The sequence below is a fragment of the Quercus suber genome, unplaced genomic scaffold (assembly GCF_002906115.3).
Source record: "Quercus suber isolate HL8 unplaced genomic scaffold, Cork oak 2.0 scaffold_390, whole genome shotgun sequence".
Taxonomy (NCBI): domain Eukaryota; kingdom Viridiplantae; phylum Streptophyta; class Magnoliopsida; order Fagales; family Fagaceae; genus Quercus; species Quercus suber.
Window position 1 is genome coordinate 655254 of NW_027069842.1, and position 14742 is coordinate 669995.

Below are 14742 nucleotides of genomic sequence, written 5' to 3' on the forward strand. Positions count from 1 at the left end.
TTGGAAAAGACTTTTGGCTTGTTTCTAGTTTTATTTGCACATCGAGTTATCATTTTTTTGTAATTAAGTTTTTTAAGTGCCCTATTGAATGTTGTATGGTTCTATTTCACGTGGTGTGGGGACCTAGATGGATGCATGAAATCAAAGAAGCTTCTTTCTTATCCTTAACTCAACAATTATCAAGAGAGATAAGGGGATCACAGTGCCCTATCATTGCAAACATTTTCCCACAACCACACATCAGAGAGAGAGAGAGAGATCACTTTCTAAAATTCTTTTTCATCCTTGGTAACATAAATAACACAGTTACATACATCCATCAACACATCCCCTTGCTCCTTTTTGGAGAAGTGATGGAAAATGACTTTGCAATGAAGCAACAATTTGTGTTCCTTTCTCTCTCACACACACATTGTTTCATTTGGTAATATTATATAGATTTTACTAATGTGTGCCCTAAGGGCACACAATAGTATACTATTTTTGGAAAAAGTTATAATGGGAATTGAAAAAGTTTTGAAAATTTTTTCAACTCCCAATAAATTTTTTCCAAAAATGGATTTGTTAATGTATGTTATAAGGGTATACATTAACCGGACTCATATTATATATGTATATATATTTAAAAAAAAGGATGAAGATGTGTCAGAATTTTACAGTGTTCAATGCAAAAATGCGCTTAACACAAGAAATTAAAAAATTAAAAAAATGCAGTCTTTTTAGATGTGAAAACAAGTTTGAATTTGGGAAATATCAAATGATCTCTCATTTACTAGAGACAACAATTTCACGTTGCTCTATACACTCATTTTGCTCAACTTGTTTTCAAATTATCCAAACTATTGACCCTTGCTAACTCTTTACAGTTTCTTTAGATATTATAACCCCTACAACTACAAATCAATATTGGAATATATATATTTCCCTCACTACATAATGACACATAAAAATCTATATAGCTATTGATGTTCTGATATATAACCAGCTGAGGAAGATGAATAAGCAAATGAGCAATGAGAAGAGCCTTGGAGGAGTAGCAGTTGAGCTGGTGTCACGGACGATGATGAAATTGAATACGATGGCTTTTCCATCTTTTTCAATGAATTGCTATTCAGCTTGTGGCCCTCATTTCCTATGTTGGGCTCATGTTGAATTTCTCTTAATAATGCTGCCACATCTTTCATTGTCGGTCGATCTTCAGCGCGGTTGCTTGTACATAGGAGGGAGATTCCTAAGGCCTGTAACATTTCTTGAATTTGGGTGTCTGGATGGCCTTGAAGTTTGGGATCTAGGATCTCAACTGGGTCATTCTTGCTCTTCAGGTGGTCACGTACCCATTGAATCACATGTTGCCCATCAGGAAATGATGGATCCACCGGTCTTTTCCCGGTTATGATCTCTAGTAAAACGACCCCAAAGCTATATACATCACTCTTTTCTGTAATCTTTAGCATACAACCATATTCTGCAATATAAACCGTATGAAGGAAAAATAAAAATGTTAAAATTAACTCAGTTCAATTTTCACAGATATGAAATGATCAATTTGTGTCACCAATTATTAGAGGCACAGGTACAAGGTACAAGTTGTGTAAATAATGAAAATATAAAATCCAAAAGAGATCAAGTATATCACAGCTAAGTAGGGCAATTGTCTGGCCACATAAAGTGTGGTGTTTTGGACTCTTGCCATGCATGGTACATGTTATGTCATATGCTATACCAAATTTCTTGTCCAGAACCAATTCACCCTTTTTTTCTTCTTTTTATACAATGGAGTGGTGTTCTAGTCTTTTAACTAGATTATTTCACTTATTGTTCATGAAATGCTTTCAAAAGCTCATGGACTAATAGTATGGTAAATTAAACTTAAGACTTCAGAGTTTATATCACACCGCAAATTAATGAGCTCAGCACACATATATGATATACCCCATGGAATAGTTCACTTCTCCTATCAAATACTAATATGCATGTGCTTTACAGCCAAATATATAAGGAACAAACAAAGCGACAACAAACAACTATCATAGAAATGGAAGTGTCCAAAAAAGTAGTTTTATCCCATCTCATCCTATGTTAGCAAAGGCCTTACGTCACTAACCAATGATTAACTCATTAATCACATTACTAATCAAGCTTTTAGTATCTAACAACTCATAAGTCACATTTGTCTAATCAACATAATCATCTCCTAAACTAGATAATTAAATTAGTAGCCTAATAATAATAACAACAAATTATATCCAAAAGAAAAAGGGAAAAGTTTGATACATACCAGGAGCAATATAGCCATAAGATCCAGCAAATTGTGGAATAGCCGAGAATGAATTATTATTATCATCTTCTACAAACCTTGCAAATCCAAAATCAGCCAAACAAGCCTCATACCTATCCCCTAACAAAATATTGTGGGCCTTCACATCCCGGTGCAAGATAGCAGGCACACAATCATGATGCAAGTAAGCAAGCCCTTCAGCCACACCTAATGCTATCTTGAGCCGAATCTCCCACTCCACTAATCCGACGCACCCCTCATGTAACAATGTGTCCAAATTACCATTAGCCAAGTAGTCATAGAAAAGCAGCTTTGTTTTTCTGTTAGCTCCCCAACCTAACAACCGCACGATATTTCGGTGTCGAATTCGTGCCAGCGTGGCAATCTCGGACGAAAAGGCCGATGCAGATAACTTTTCGGATGACCAAAATCTTTTAACGGCAATCATTAAGTTTGACGAGAATATTGTGGCTTTGTAAACAACCCCGGATCGACCTCGGCCCAATATGTTGCCTGGTGTCAATGATTTTGCCACATCAGAAATTGACAGGTCTAATTTCTGGTAAAGTGTCACTTCCCAAGGTGGGCCCATTTCCACATCAGCATTGGGATCGTCTTGGGCCCCACCAAGGTTTTTTTTCTTTGAGTTCACCACGATATAGAGCGCCGAGATGAGCAAAGCACAAGCAGCGCACAATAGAACTATCATTGCCACACGCGCTGCCTCGGCACGTGTACGAGATTTTGGAGATAATTTGGGATTTTCTGAGTTGCAATCGTTGGCGGCGAAGCAGAGAGAGGGATTTCCGGCGAGGACGCTGAGAGGGAGGCTGGCGAAGAACGAAGTGTTCGGCACGCGCCCTGAGAAGTTATTGAAGGACACGTTGAGGACCACGAGATTTTGAAGGTCCGCGAGATATTGGAGATCGCCGGAGAGATGGTTGTGAGAGAGATCTAATATTCCGAGCTTGTCTAACCCAGCGAACTCCACCGGAATCTCGCCGGCAAGTTGGTTCCAACTCAGATTCAATGCAATCTCCAGCGCCGGAATCTTCCCCAGACTCGCCGGAATATTCCCCGACAGTTCGTTACTACTCAGATCTAACAACTGTAACTTCGAGAGCGAGCCGAGTTGACTCGGAATCGTTCCAGAAAGCTTGTTCTTCCCGAGAACGAGTTTGGTGAGTGAACTCAGCCATCCAAGACTCGGACTCAGGACACCTTCAATCAAATTATCCGAAAAGTCAATATACTGCAACGAAACAAGGTGGCTTAACTCACCGGGAACCTCTCCGGCGATCAAATTCGAATGCAAATCGAGAAACGTCAAGTTTCGGCAACCCGAAATCTCGGCAGGCACGACACCCGATAGCCGATTCGATCCGAGATCCAAGAAATCCAGGTTCTCCAATGCCCCAATCTGTCTCGGTATCGGCCCCGTAAGCTTGTTTCCATTAGCTCGGAGCCGAATCAGAGACGAACAGTTTCCGATACTTTCCGGTATCTCGCCCGATAAATCGTTGGAGAGAAGCAACAGCTTGTTCAGCTTCTTGAGCTCGAAGATTCCTTGAGGAATGTTTTCGGTTAAACCGTTTTGAGACAAATCAACGGCTTCGAGATTTCGACATTTGGAGATTGAAGATGGAATGGGACCCACCAGCTGGTTTTGCCACAAGAAAAGCAGCTGAAGTTTCGGGAGGTTTCCGATTTCGGGTGGTATCGTACCGGCGATACGGTTGTTGTCTAGCTCGATGTGAGTGAGCTCCGTACAGTTTCCGAGTTGTGCTGGGATTTCGCCCGATATCTGATTCATGCTCAGCTGAAGTTCCTGCAAAGCCGATAAGTTTCCGAAACTTTCCGGAATGTTTCCGGTTAGCAAGTTCATCGAAACGTCGAAAACCGTTAAGTTCCTGCAATTCCCAAGCTCTGATGGAATAGCACCCACCAAGCTGTTCTTCCATGCCAGAAGATTTCGGAGGCTTTTCAGGTTTCCGAGACTTTTCGGTATTGAACCGGTGAGTGAGTTTTCGTAGAGGTAGATGTTTTGGAGGGCGGTGCAGTCGCCGAGTTCAGGTGGGATTTGGCCAGAGAGGAGAGTTGTGTAGATGGCTATGGTTTCGAGCTTCTTGAGGAGGCCGAGACTAGGAGGAAGGAAACCCGAGACGCTTGTTTCGGCTAGGCCTAACATGGTCAACTCGGTACAATTCCCGATTTCTCGGGGTATAAGGCCTCCGAGATTCTTGTTTCCACCGGCTCTTATCACCTGGAGGTTCTTCAAGTTGCCTATTGAACTGGGTATTTCTCCATTGAGCTGGTTGTCATAGAGAGTCAGCCATTTCAAGCTTGCGAGGTTGCCGATTTGAACCGGAATTGAGCCTTCTAGCTGGTTTGAGTTGAGGTGGATTTCTTGGAGCTTAAGCAAGTTGCAAATCTCAGATGGGATTTCGCCGGTTAGCGCATTGTCACTCAAGTCCAAGTAATTCAGCTCATGTAGTGTAGCAATCTGTTTGGGATTGAACCCGTGAGGTTTGTACTAGAAAGTACAAACTTGGTTAATGAAGCCAATGAAGAGAGATTAGTTGGAACTGTACCATACAAATCCAAGTACCTTAACTCCAATTCCACAACCTCCTTTTTGATGTTGCAAGTGATTCCAGACCACCCACATGGAGTTTCATCACTTGGGGTCCAATTAGACAAGGCCACAGTGGATCCATTTAGGCTTTGCTTCCATGAAAGAAGAGCTTCGCCTTGTGGATTAACGGCGAAAGCTACAAAAGGGTTCAAGAGGGAAATGGTAATAATTGTTAGGAAAGAGAAGAGGGTGTTCCATGGATTTACAGGCATTACAGCTATGCTACAAAGTGTAATGAGAGAGGAAGAAAGTACACAAGGAAGAGAGTTTGGTTGGTTGAGTTGAGGATAGGGAGAGAGAAAATGGGAGGAACCAAATCATGTCTTGTGGGCTACAAGTTTTCTAAGTGGTATATGTATAAATAAATTGAAAGACCCAGAATCCCCGGATCCAAGAACAGCTAGGCCATGATGTTTTTATGCAGAGAGAAATGGAATTTTAGATGGTTGTTTTTTAGCATTTGTTTATTGTTGATGATGGAGAAGAGGTGGGGGGGAAGGGAGGGATAACTGTTTTTTTAATTCAAATGGAAAGTGGGAGAGCTTGGTGAGAGTCACTTTTGTCTCTGATTTTCTGGTGTGAACTTTATATCCTTTTTATATGTGGGTTTGTACAAAATAATCTTAATTTTTTTGTTTTTTTAGTTTAAAGAAAAGAATTGAGAACTAAAAAAAAAAAATATCAGTAAGTGAAAAGGTTTTGTCACTTGCTGCATAATTTGGCCAATTAGCACTGAGGGGTCTGAGTCAGCCTTGTCTAGAGTATAGTTGGATGAGTCTACTACTACTAGGATTGAGACCACTTCACAAATTTTAGTTCTGGATCCAAAAACATTTAATTTTCACTAGAAAGGAACTTATAGTTTTACTGATGATAATGATATTTAAACTTGTATTAGTGGGTGAGGGTTCATTTTCCAATTTTGTTTCATTTGGAGCCTACAAAATTGCTGTATTGGAAGAACAGAAATCAGTTCAGATTGATTTTGAATCTATGTCCAAAAATATCCCTTCAAAGGTTTTCAAAAGCTGCAAAAAGATTTGTTGGAACAAATACAATGCTGCATTGTTCTCTGCTCTTACCGTAACCTGTAAGTCCATTTTTATCTAAATTTTGGAGGGGACTTAGATCTTGATCATTCATATGGGATACAGACCTTAATCCTGTTGTTGAAATTTTAACAATTTCAGATTTAGATCTATATTAGAAAGATTTGGACTTAGATCCAGATGCTTGTAAACCTGCCTCTTCGAATCTCAAATAAATTCAAGATGAGATCTATGACATGGTCCATTTGTCCTATGAAATTCATATGCTAATTAACAATGCGCTTATTATTTAAAAATAACACTCTCAAAGGAAATTTTTTGTAACCATTGTCTATGTCGTGTACAAATTCAACATTTTAAGGTCATCCATGACAAGAGCTAAGGTGCTGATTCTGCAGAATTTGTATTAAAAAAATGGGGCTTTGTTTTCAACATAATTAAACCCCCATTGAGGTTTCTAATTAAAGTAACAAAGAGGTCACGTGATTTACAGGCCATACTGAGAATATGAATCATTTTGTTGTGGGATTTTCTTCACGATTTAGAGTCACACATATTGGCTACCTCGTGACTATGCTCTGAGGTTGATATTATTATATTCGAATTACCTTACAAATGTGTCCAATTAGGAATCTAAGCACGAGATGGGGAGGGCTGCACATGAGAGAAAGAGAGAGAGGAAGTAGATCGTTGCTTAAAGAACCCAAAACTGCCATGGTATAGGACAGCTTTTGGTTTATGAAAAGTGTCTTTGTTTTGTCGATGGCAAAGAGGAAGAGACAAGCAAACCCCATCAAAGTAGAATAAGTTCCTATTACATCTCCTTTCTCTCTTCCATCACTATTTTTTACTATAACCATTCATGAAAAATCATTACAAATCAAAAAATAAAAAAGGAAAGAAAGGAAGACATAACTTCAATTTGCAAGATTCAAGTGAATGCTTGGCTGATAAATGGTTGAAACTATGTTGTCATGATCCGTAGAAGCTTTAGTCATATTTGCATTATATTTCAAAAGAACTAGTCAAGTGACTATTAGAACTCTTTGTGATTGTTGATACAATTTAGTAGGACCGAATAAACACTCGATGTAGGATTCAATGCATAACATGCATTTATCCAATCTAAAACCCATAATTGGGGGTGTCACAATGTACTAAACTAAGTTCCAACTAAATAGGCATTTTGGAACCAAATCATGGATATAATTGCATGATTGATGACTTGTGCAAGCAACTGGGCAAGCATTCCTACTACAAGTTATCTTCTTTTGTTTTGGGTTGGAAAGTTTGCATGTAATGAACCTGAGAATGGTTGGTCATTTTTCAATGATTCACAAGCACATCATGTGCTTATCCGTGTCATGTGTTTTTTTAATAATATGATGGGATTTAAGAATAAAATGTAAACTGAGTTAATAATAGAAATTCATATATTCCAAAAGACTCAAAAGTTTGATATCAATAATTCAAGAAACGATCAATTTAGTTTTATTATGTTATAGTTTCCTTATCTGCAACTGCAAAGCAGTAACTTTAATTGTACCCTTGAACTTTTTGGAACAATCTTTCGCCAATTCCCATTGTCTCTTATCTAGTAGCTATGTTTTTGGGTGTAATTTTATTTTATTATATTTTTTTGGTTAATTGTAATCATCCCACCCTAAACTATAGGAGTATTTATAATATGACCACAAATTCAATAATTTTATAATCAACACCCTCACTTGATGTTAATTTACATTATCCATCTCTCAACGTATAAATTATTGTACAATTTAATAGTTTAATCTATCCACCATCATCTACGAGAGTTTAGAATTGTGCATTCTAAAACTTTGAGAACATTTGCAATGTACACCAATAAATTGTAAGAGCATTTACAATCTACACCGTATGTTATATAGAGGGAGACATTGGGTGGATACAAGGCCAAAAATGGCCTCTTGTTTGTCCAATATCCTGTCTAGTGCACAAAAGCATTAAATGGAAGCTATAATTTTTCTTAATAATTCTTAAACCTTTTCTATGTCTTTTCTTGCGAAGTAGCAAGGAAGTGACATCGCCTTCCAAACTTTCCACAAATTTAAATTTAGCCCTATGTTTGAGTTATATTTTACAACAAATATATGTGTCTCCAAATTTTCATATCTCCTATATGAATATCTTAAGTGTGTATTTTCTTAATAATTGTTATTACTCCAAACCAAAATAAAAAAGATGGATTTCCTATAGGACTCTATATTTAGTGTGTTTAATTTTATTTTTTTATAGAATATTGTTAATTATTTTATCTCTTAAAATTCTACCTCTGTGCCACTGTTTAAGTATGTTATATTTATCTTCTGCATTTTCCAATTGCACAATATTTTAATTTCTCTATTTCGCTTCAAATTCTAATCTAGGGATTCACTATAGCAGTTTGGCCCCTCCAAAACAAAAAATCAAGACTTCACATTTCCACGTATAAATGATTGAGAGATCTTTTCGTACTGATTTTATATATCTATTATCTACTAGTCTCTTCACACATGCGGATTTATATTTATAACAAACTAGATAGATAATTGAGCGGTACAAAACATCATTTTTTGGGCCATCTAGAAGAAGCTCCACCATTAAAAAAAGTGATAACGTTTTCATATCAGATATCTATCAGTCATCTGACATGACCTGATAATGGCTTTCAGCGAGCACACAAGTGGGAGATTATGTACATTCCAATTCATTAAGCACTAAGCAGTTCTAAGTGGTTACCCAAAGAAAATCATTTTCACACATATACTGCGGCTGCCCCTTGGAATTACAATGGAAGTGTTTTATGCAGAGAATATTTTGGAATCCATGATGAAATCATTTTCCCACAATTAGGATAATTTTTTCTGTGGATTCTAGTTAACCCAACTAGTAAAGTTTTTGATAGTTGAATAAGAGATCTAGAGTTCAATTCCTGTTTACACCTAAAATTTATTGATGTCTTGATTTAATAATAAAAAGTTATCATTAGAAGCAAATATTATAAATCGAAAATTTCTTTTAAAAAAAAAAAAGATAATTTTTTCTTTCTTACACTTTTTAAGAGTTGGGGGTTTTCCATTAAGCTTGATGATTGTAATGGGCATTATCTTTTATTTAATGCTGTGTGAGTATATATGGAAATAAAGCAGCACATAAGTATGTGAGCATAAGAGAGCTATGAGAGGCTGTGGAGAACCATTCAAATGGTCGGTGCTAAATAAAAGTTTAGCTAGTTCTGGAGTTATATAGAGGGCTAAGAGAATAAGATCTCGTGTCTGATAGCCAGGTTCAGGTGAGAGAGGTCCCTCTCTTCATGAAACTGACATGTGTAAAGCTCACATCCTCATAGAAAAGAATGATCAATGGTGATGATGTTTGATCATAATTCATAGCAAGTACACTATTGGACATACTTGGTTCATTTGTCTGCTCCCTACTTTATTGCTTAGCATGCATGTAATAATGATGTGCAGATCAACACAAAAGAAAATGATCCTATCTCCATGATAGTTTCATTTCATAGTTCATGTAAAATTACATACTATTCTCTGCAATGTTAGATAAGAAAAAGAAAAATTTAACTGTAAAAGAAACTTTCTTCATTTCCAATAAAATCAAAATGATCATTTCCCGTACAAAAGCTTGAATAAATCTATTGGGTTTGTGTTTTATTCTTCTTTGCTTCGTGGACTCATCACAATGATTAGAACATTCACATCAAATATGTGAAAAATGTTAAAATGCAATTTTATAGCTTAAAAAACTAAAATATGCTCTACATCAAAGATGCTAAAACTAAAAAGTAGTAGCACTTTACTGTAGCAAGTTGCTATTAGAGCATCCTCATCAAAGATTTCAAAAAATTTAGTATTTCACATCTCAAAAACCTACTTTATTAATTTTAACATCTCACTTTACAATACACCCAACATCAAAGATTTTATATTTTTTTACCACTTCATTAAATTATTAATTTTTTTATTATTTTTTATTCTCATTCTCATCTCTTTCACTACCACCCACACACATGAAAACAAACCATCAGATTCTAATTCCTTAGTCCTCCCATGGAAGACCCAATCCGACAGCACCGTTAACCGCCGATCTGGTTCCACCTCTTCGTTCCCACGGACATAAACACCATTTTCCTCCCCGTCATTATCATCTTCCACAGCAGCGGCTTGACTTTCCTTTCCCTTTCATCCTTCACACTGTAAAACCAAAACACAATCCCAAAACCAAATCAAGACCCAAAATCAAATCAAACTCACCTCGATCTGAACCCACCACAAAACTAACCCACCACAACCTCTTCGATGACCACCACCCCGACGGCCTAGCCTCTTCGGTCTCAACCCCAGCCAAGAACACTGACCATGCCAACTCAAGAATGATGCCTCAAGAACTCCGACTCAACTCGGCCACACCCAAGACCCACGAACTTGAGATGTAGAGAGAAAGGGAAACAAAAAGGCGAAGAGAGTGAAAGAGAGAGGGGATGGAGAGCATGAGGGAGAGAGTGAAAAGGAAAGAAAGAAAATAATAAAAAATAGTAGCAGCTTGCTATAGTGAGGTGTTAGTAATAAAACCTCATTGTAGCAAGCTGCTAAAATTTTTAAGATTTGACACCCTTGATAAAGATGGGTTTTTATGATTTGAGGTGTTAAAAATGCTAAAAAATAGCATTTAGCATTTTTAACACCATTGATGAGAATGCTCTTATTGTTATTATTTTTCTTTTTTATCACTTTCTCTCTCTTTTTCCGTGCCTCTTATCTTCTCTATTTCTTCTCTCTTTCTCTTTCACTCTGCCTCTTTGTCTCTCTCCGTGTCACCTCCCTCTTTCTTTCTAACTCTCACTCTCTTTCTTTGACTGTTGATCTTTCTCCTCTCTCCGTAGGACGAGTTGATTTTGTGGGTGGTGGTGGATCATCCTTGTTCGTGATTTCATGGGTCTGGGTTGATTTCATGGTTTGGTGGTTCAACAAGTGTAGGTTGAGGTATGATTTGATTTTGGTGGGTTTTGTGGTTTGATTTCGACGAGGTGATTTGATTTTGTGATTTGGTGGGTTCGTGGGTCTCTGTTGTGAATTGATTTTGGTGGGTTTTGTTGTTTGATTTCGATGAGGTGATTTGATTTTGTGATTTGGTGGGTTCAATATCTTTGTTGTGAATTGATATTGTGATTTTGTGGCTGGTGGATGTGGCTGGCAGTGCTTAGAATAGTTGGGTTGAGAAAGAGAGAGACACAGAGGGAGAGAGAGGAAGAATACAAAAATAATAAAGAAATAATATTTAAATAAAGTGGTAAATTTTTTTTTTTTTTTTATATATTAGGTGTATTGTAAAGTGATGTGTTAAATGTTATAAAATTGGTTTTTTAGATGTTAAATGCTAAAAAAATTTAAAACTCTTGATGGAAATGCTCTTAGAAATTAATATTGTGCTTATGCAATGATATACAGATTAATAATTGTATGTATGTTAAAACAAGTGTTTCAACAATATAATTGAAAATGAACAATAAAATACATGGCAAAAATGAAAAAAAAAAAATTACTTTACGTTACATAGAGAAATGGAATTATGTAAAACTGAATTTTATCAAAACCTAAATTATAAAAAATTATTAAAATAATCTAAAATAAATAATATAACTTTTTATTTATATTTTTAAAAATTTTTGGCAATATAATTTAATTGGAATAATATTGTTAAAACTCTTGAAACTTTGATGCTAGGGGTTTACTTAGAAAAAATATTATGTTAATTTTAATGTAGTTATGTGCCATGTCATCATGTGGTATAAGGAGAAAAAACAAAATGAAAATACTAAACAAAAAGAAAAGAAAAGAGAGAGTGTCCACTTATTGCAACCATAACATATAGAATGGAAAATTTCTTTTATATATATATATATATATGTATGTATGTATGTATGTATGTATGTATGTATATGTAGAGTCATGATTTGTAGCCCAAGCCCAAAAGATGTGGGATGTGAGCCCAATGAGCTCAATGCAATGAATTTATAGAGAGTAGGTGAAAAAGCTGGGCTATTTGTGAATTAAACAACGGCTAATAAGGATTTAAAAGATGAATAAGCACAAAAACACACTTAAAATTTGATTAAATTGGTGTTCGAGGAGATGAACTACAAACTGAACTACTGTTCCAGAAAGCTAATACAATTCTTAGTGCTACAGTAAATCTTTTTCTCTCTTCCTTTTCTATTTCTTCCAATCCCCCTCTTATAAGAGGTCTTTTACATTATATAGTTTCCCTTCAAACCATATTAATCGTACACTTGTTAATCATCTAAACTTTCACTTGAGTACATATCCTATTGAACATCTTCTTTGGTTCTCTATGAGTGGTGGTAGCTGGGACTGCACTGTTCAGGGGTCTTCTCTACATAAATACGGCCAGAAAAGGTGCCACAATGCATTTAATGCGGTGGTGGCAGCTTTTGCTTGTAAATATTTCTGTAATCTTATCACATTTGTATGTGCCTGAAGTTCATCCTTATCATTGGAACTTCTTGGAAGGTCACCTAAATTGCTCAAGTACCTGCTTAACCGATATTCATCGTATCCGAGAAGGATACACTCCTCAGACTATATTCCCCTATCCTTTCCTTACGTGATTCTCCACTCTGAAGCATCTCCCAATCATTCACTCCTCCTCGAACATACTCACATCCTTAAATAGGGCCCAAGGCCTAATACACGAACTTAGGCTTTTATCCCCACAATATATATATATATATATAAAAGAAGATTCTTGGCTTTGTATTTTGATAATTAAAATCATTTAACCTATTTTCCTTTTATGATGAGAATATATCTCATGAAACGGTCTCATGAAACCATCCTCTCATGGTATGAGTCCTACACATGTGGGACTCATAAATGTTGTGAGAGAGATTTTATTAGATCATCTCATAAAATATCTTTTTTTAAATAAAAAAAATTATGTTGGATGATTTGAGTTCCCTTGAATTCTTTTATATCATAACTAGTGTATAAACTTGTGGATATGCACAGGTAGGGATGGCAATGGGGCGGGGCGGGTCTGAAAGATAAGGTCTTTGCCCCCGCCCCGCATGATGGGGAAAATTTCGTGCCCCATCCCTACCCTTGGGGCCCCGCGAAGCCCCACCCCGTAAAACTTGACTTCTTGTTAATTTGCCCACAACTATTACAATTGTTTTTAATAAAACCTATTTCGTTAGTAAAAATATATTTGTAATTAACTCTACTTCTTGTTAATTTGCCCACAACTATTACAATTGTTTTTAATAAAACCTATTTCGTTAGTAAAAATATATTTGAAATTACAAATAAATTTATCTTATCAAATCAAACTAATTTTTAGCAAAAATTGAATAATATTATTAAAGTGTTTATATCACAACAAAAACAAAAATCTCATAATACAAAATTAATGATTCAATAGTATATAAATTTGTTTATAATAAAAACAAAAGAAAATGTTAAAATTGGTACCTTATTTCCAACTTTGCTAGAGAAAAAAGAGAAGCTAAAAGCCTTATTAAGTAGAATAAAATAAGTTGATATTTTTGTTTAAATAATAGGGTTTTAGGGTATAAAATTTTTACAATTTAACCTTTATCAATGCGAGGTAGGGTGGGTTGGGTTAGGTCTAAAAAGTCTAAACCCATTCCTACCCTGTCCCATGGTGCGGGGCTAAAATCTCACCCCATCCCTGTCCCACTACCTTTGCGGGGAGAGGGCGTGAGGCAAAGCGGGGAGGGGCGGGTCAAGTGAGACGAGGCAAAATTGCCATTCATATGCACAAGTATATTTAAAAATAATCACACACACACACACACACACACACACACACACACACATAAGTTCAAATTATATATGGTGTAGAGTTTCAACCTACACATTTTTTAAGCCATAAATTTCTAAAATATGTAATAATTTCTCACTTTATATATATATATATATAAATGATTTAAAATCTAATTGGATTTGAACTCTTTGATTTTTGCATCCAATAATTTACTTGCTACAATAATTAAAAAAATTAGATAGGATATGTGGCATAAAATCGAATTCTAATTGAAATCCAATTAAGAATCTAATTGGATATAGAATCTTTAATTTTTGCACCTAATAATTCATTTAACACAAAAATTTAAAAATAGATAAGACACGTGGCACAAAATTAAATTTCAATTTAAAATATAATTAGACTTTCTCTAATCTTTTGACTTTAACTCTCTATATATAGATTTTTTGAGATTTCCTAAAAGTTCGATCTTGGGTAAATGGACCCATATTAATTGTTGCAATCCTTGTCAACATTAATTGTTTCTATCATTTTCCCCTTGTTTTGACTTGTGAGTGGAGTGTTAAAATCCAATTTAGAATCTAATTGGATATAAATTTTTTAATTTTTACACCTAATAATTTACTTAACACAAAAATTTAAAAATAGATAAACCACGTTACATAAAATTAAATTTCAATTTAAAATATAGTGACTTTCTCTAATCGTTTGACTTTAACTCTATATATATATATATAGATTATTTGAGATTTCCTAAAAATTCGATCTTGGGTAAAAGGACCCATATTAATTGTTGCAATCCTTGTCAACAATAATTGTTTCTATCATTTTCCCCTTGTTTTGACTTGTGAGTGGGGTGTAGACTGTGGTGGAGTCAGTAAACGCAAAATCGAATAGTAAATTAATGCAATGCGCTTGCGAGTTGCAAGGTCCAATAA

General features: G+C 35.7%; 1 protein-coding gene across 1 annotated transcript; it reads right to left on the minus strand.

The window, feature by feature from the left end:
- Positions 1-742: 742 nt before the first annotated feature.
- On the minus strand, positions 743-5454 carry LOC111991496 (leucine-rich repeat receptor-like serine/threonine-protein kinase RGI4). The gene is given in 3 exon segments (XM_024023269.2): positions 743-1465; positions 2279-4792; positions 4795-5454. Coding segments are annotated over 3 exon segments (3351 nt in total). The 5' UTR covers positions 5126-5454; the 3' UTR covers positions 743-959.
- Positions 5455-14742: the final 9288 nt, after the last annotated feature.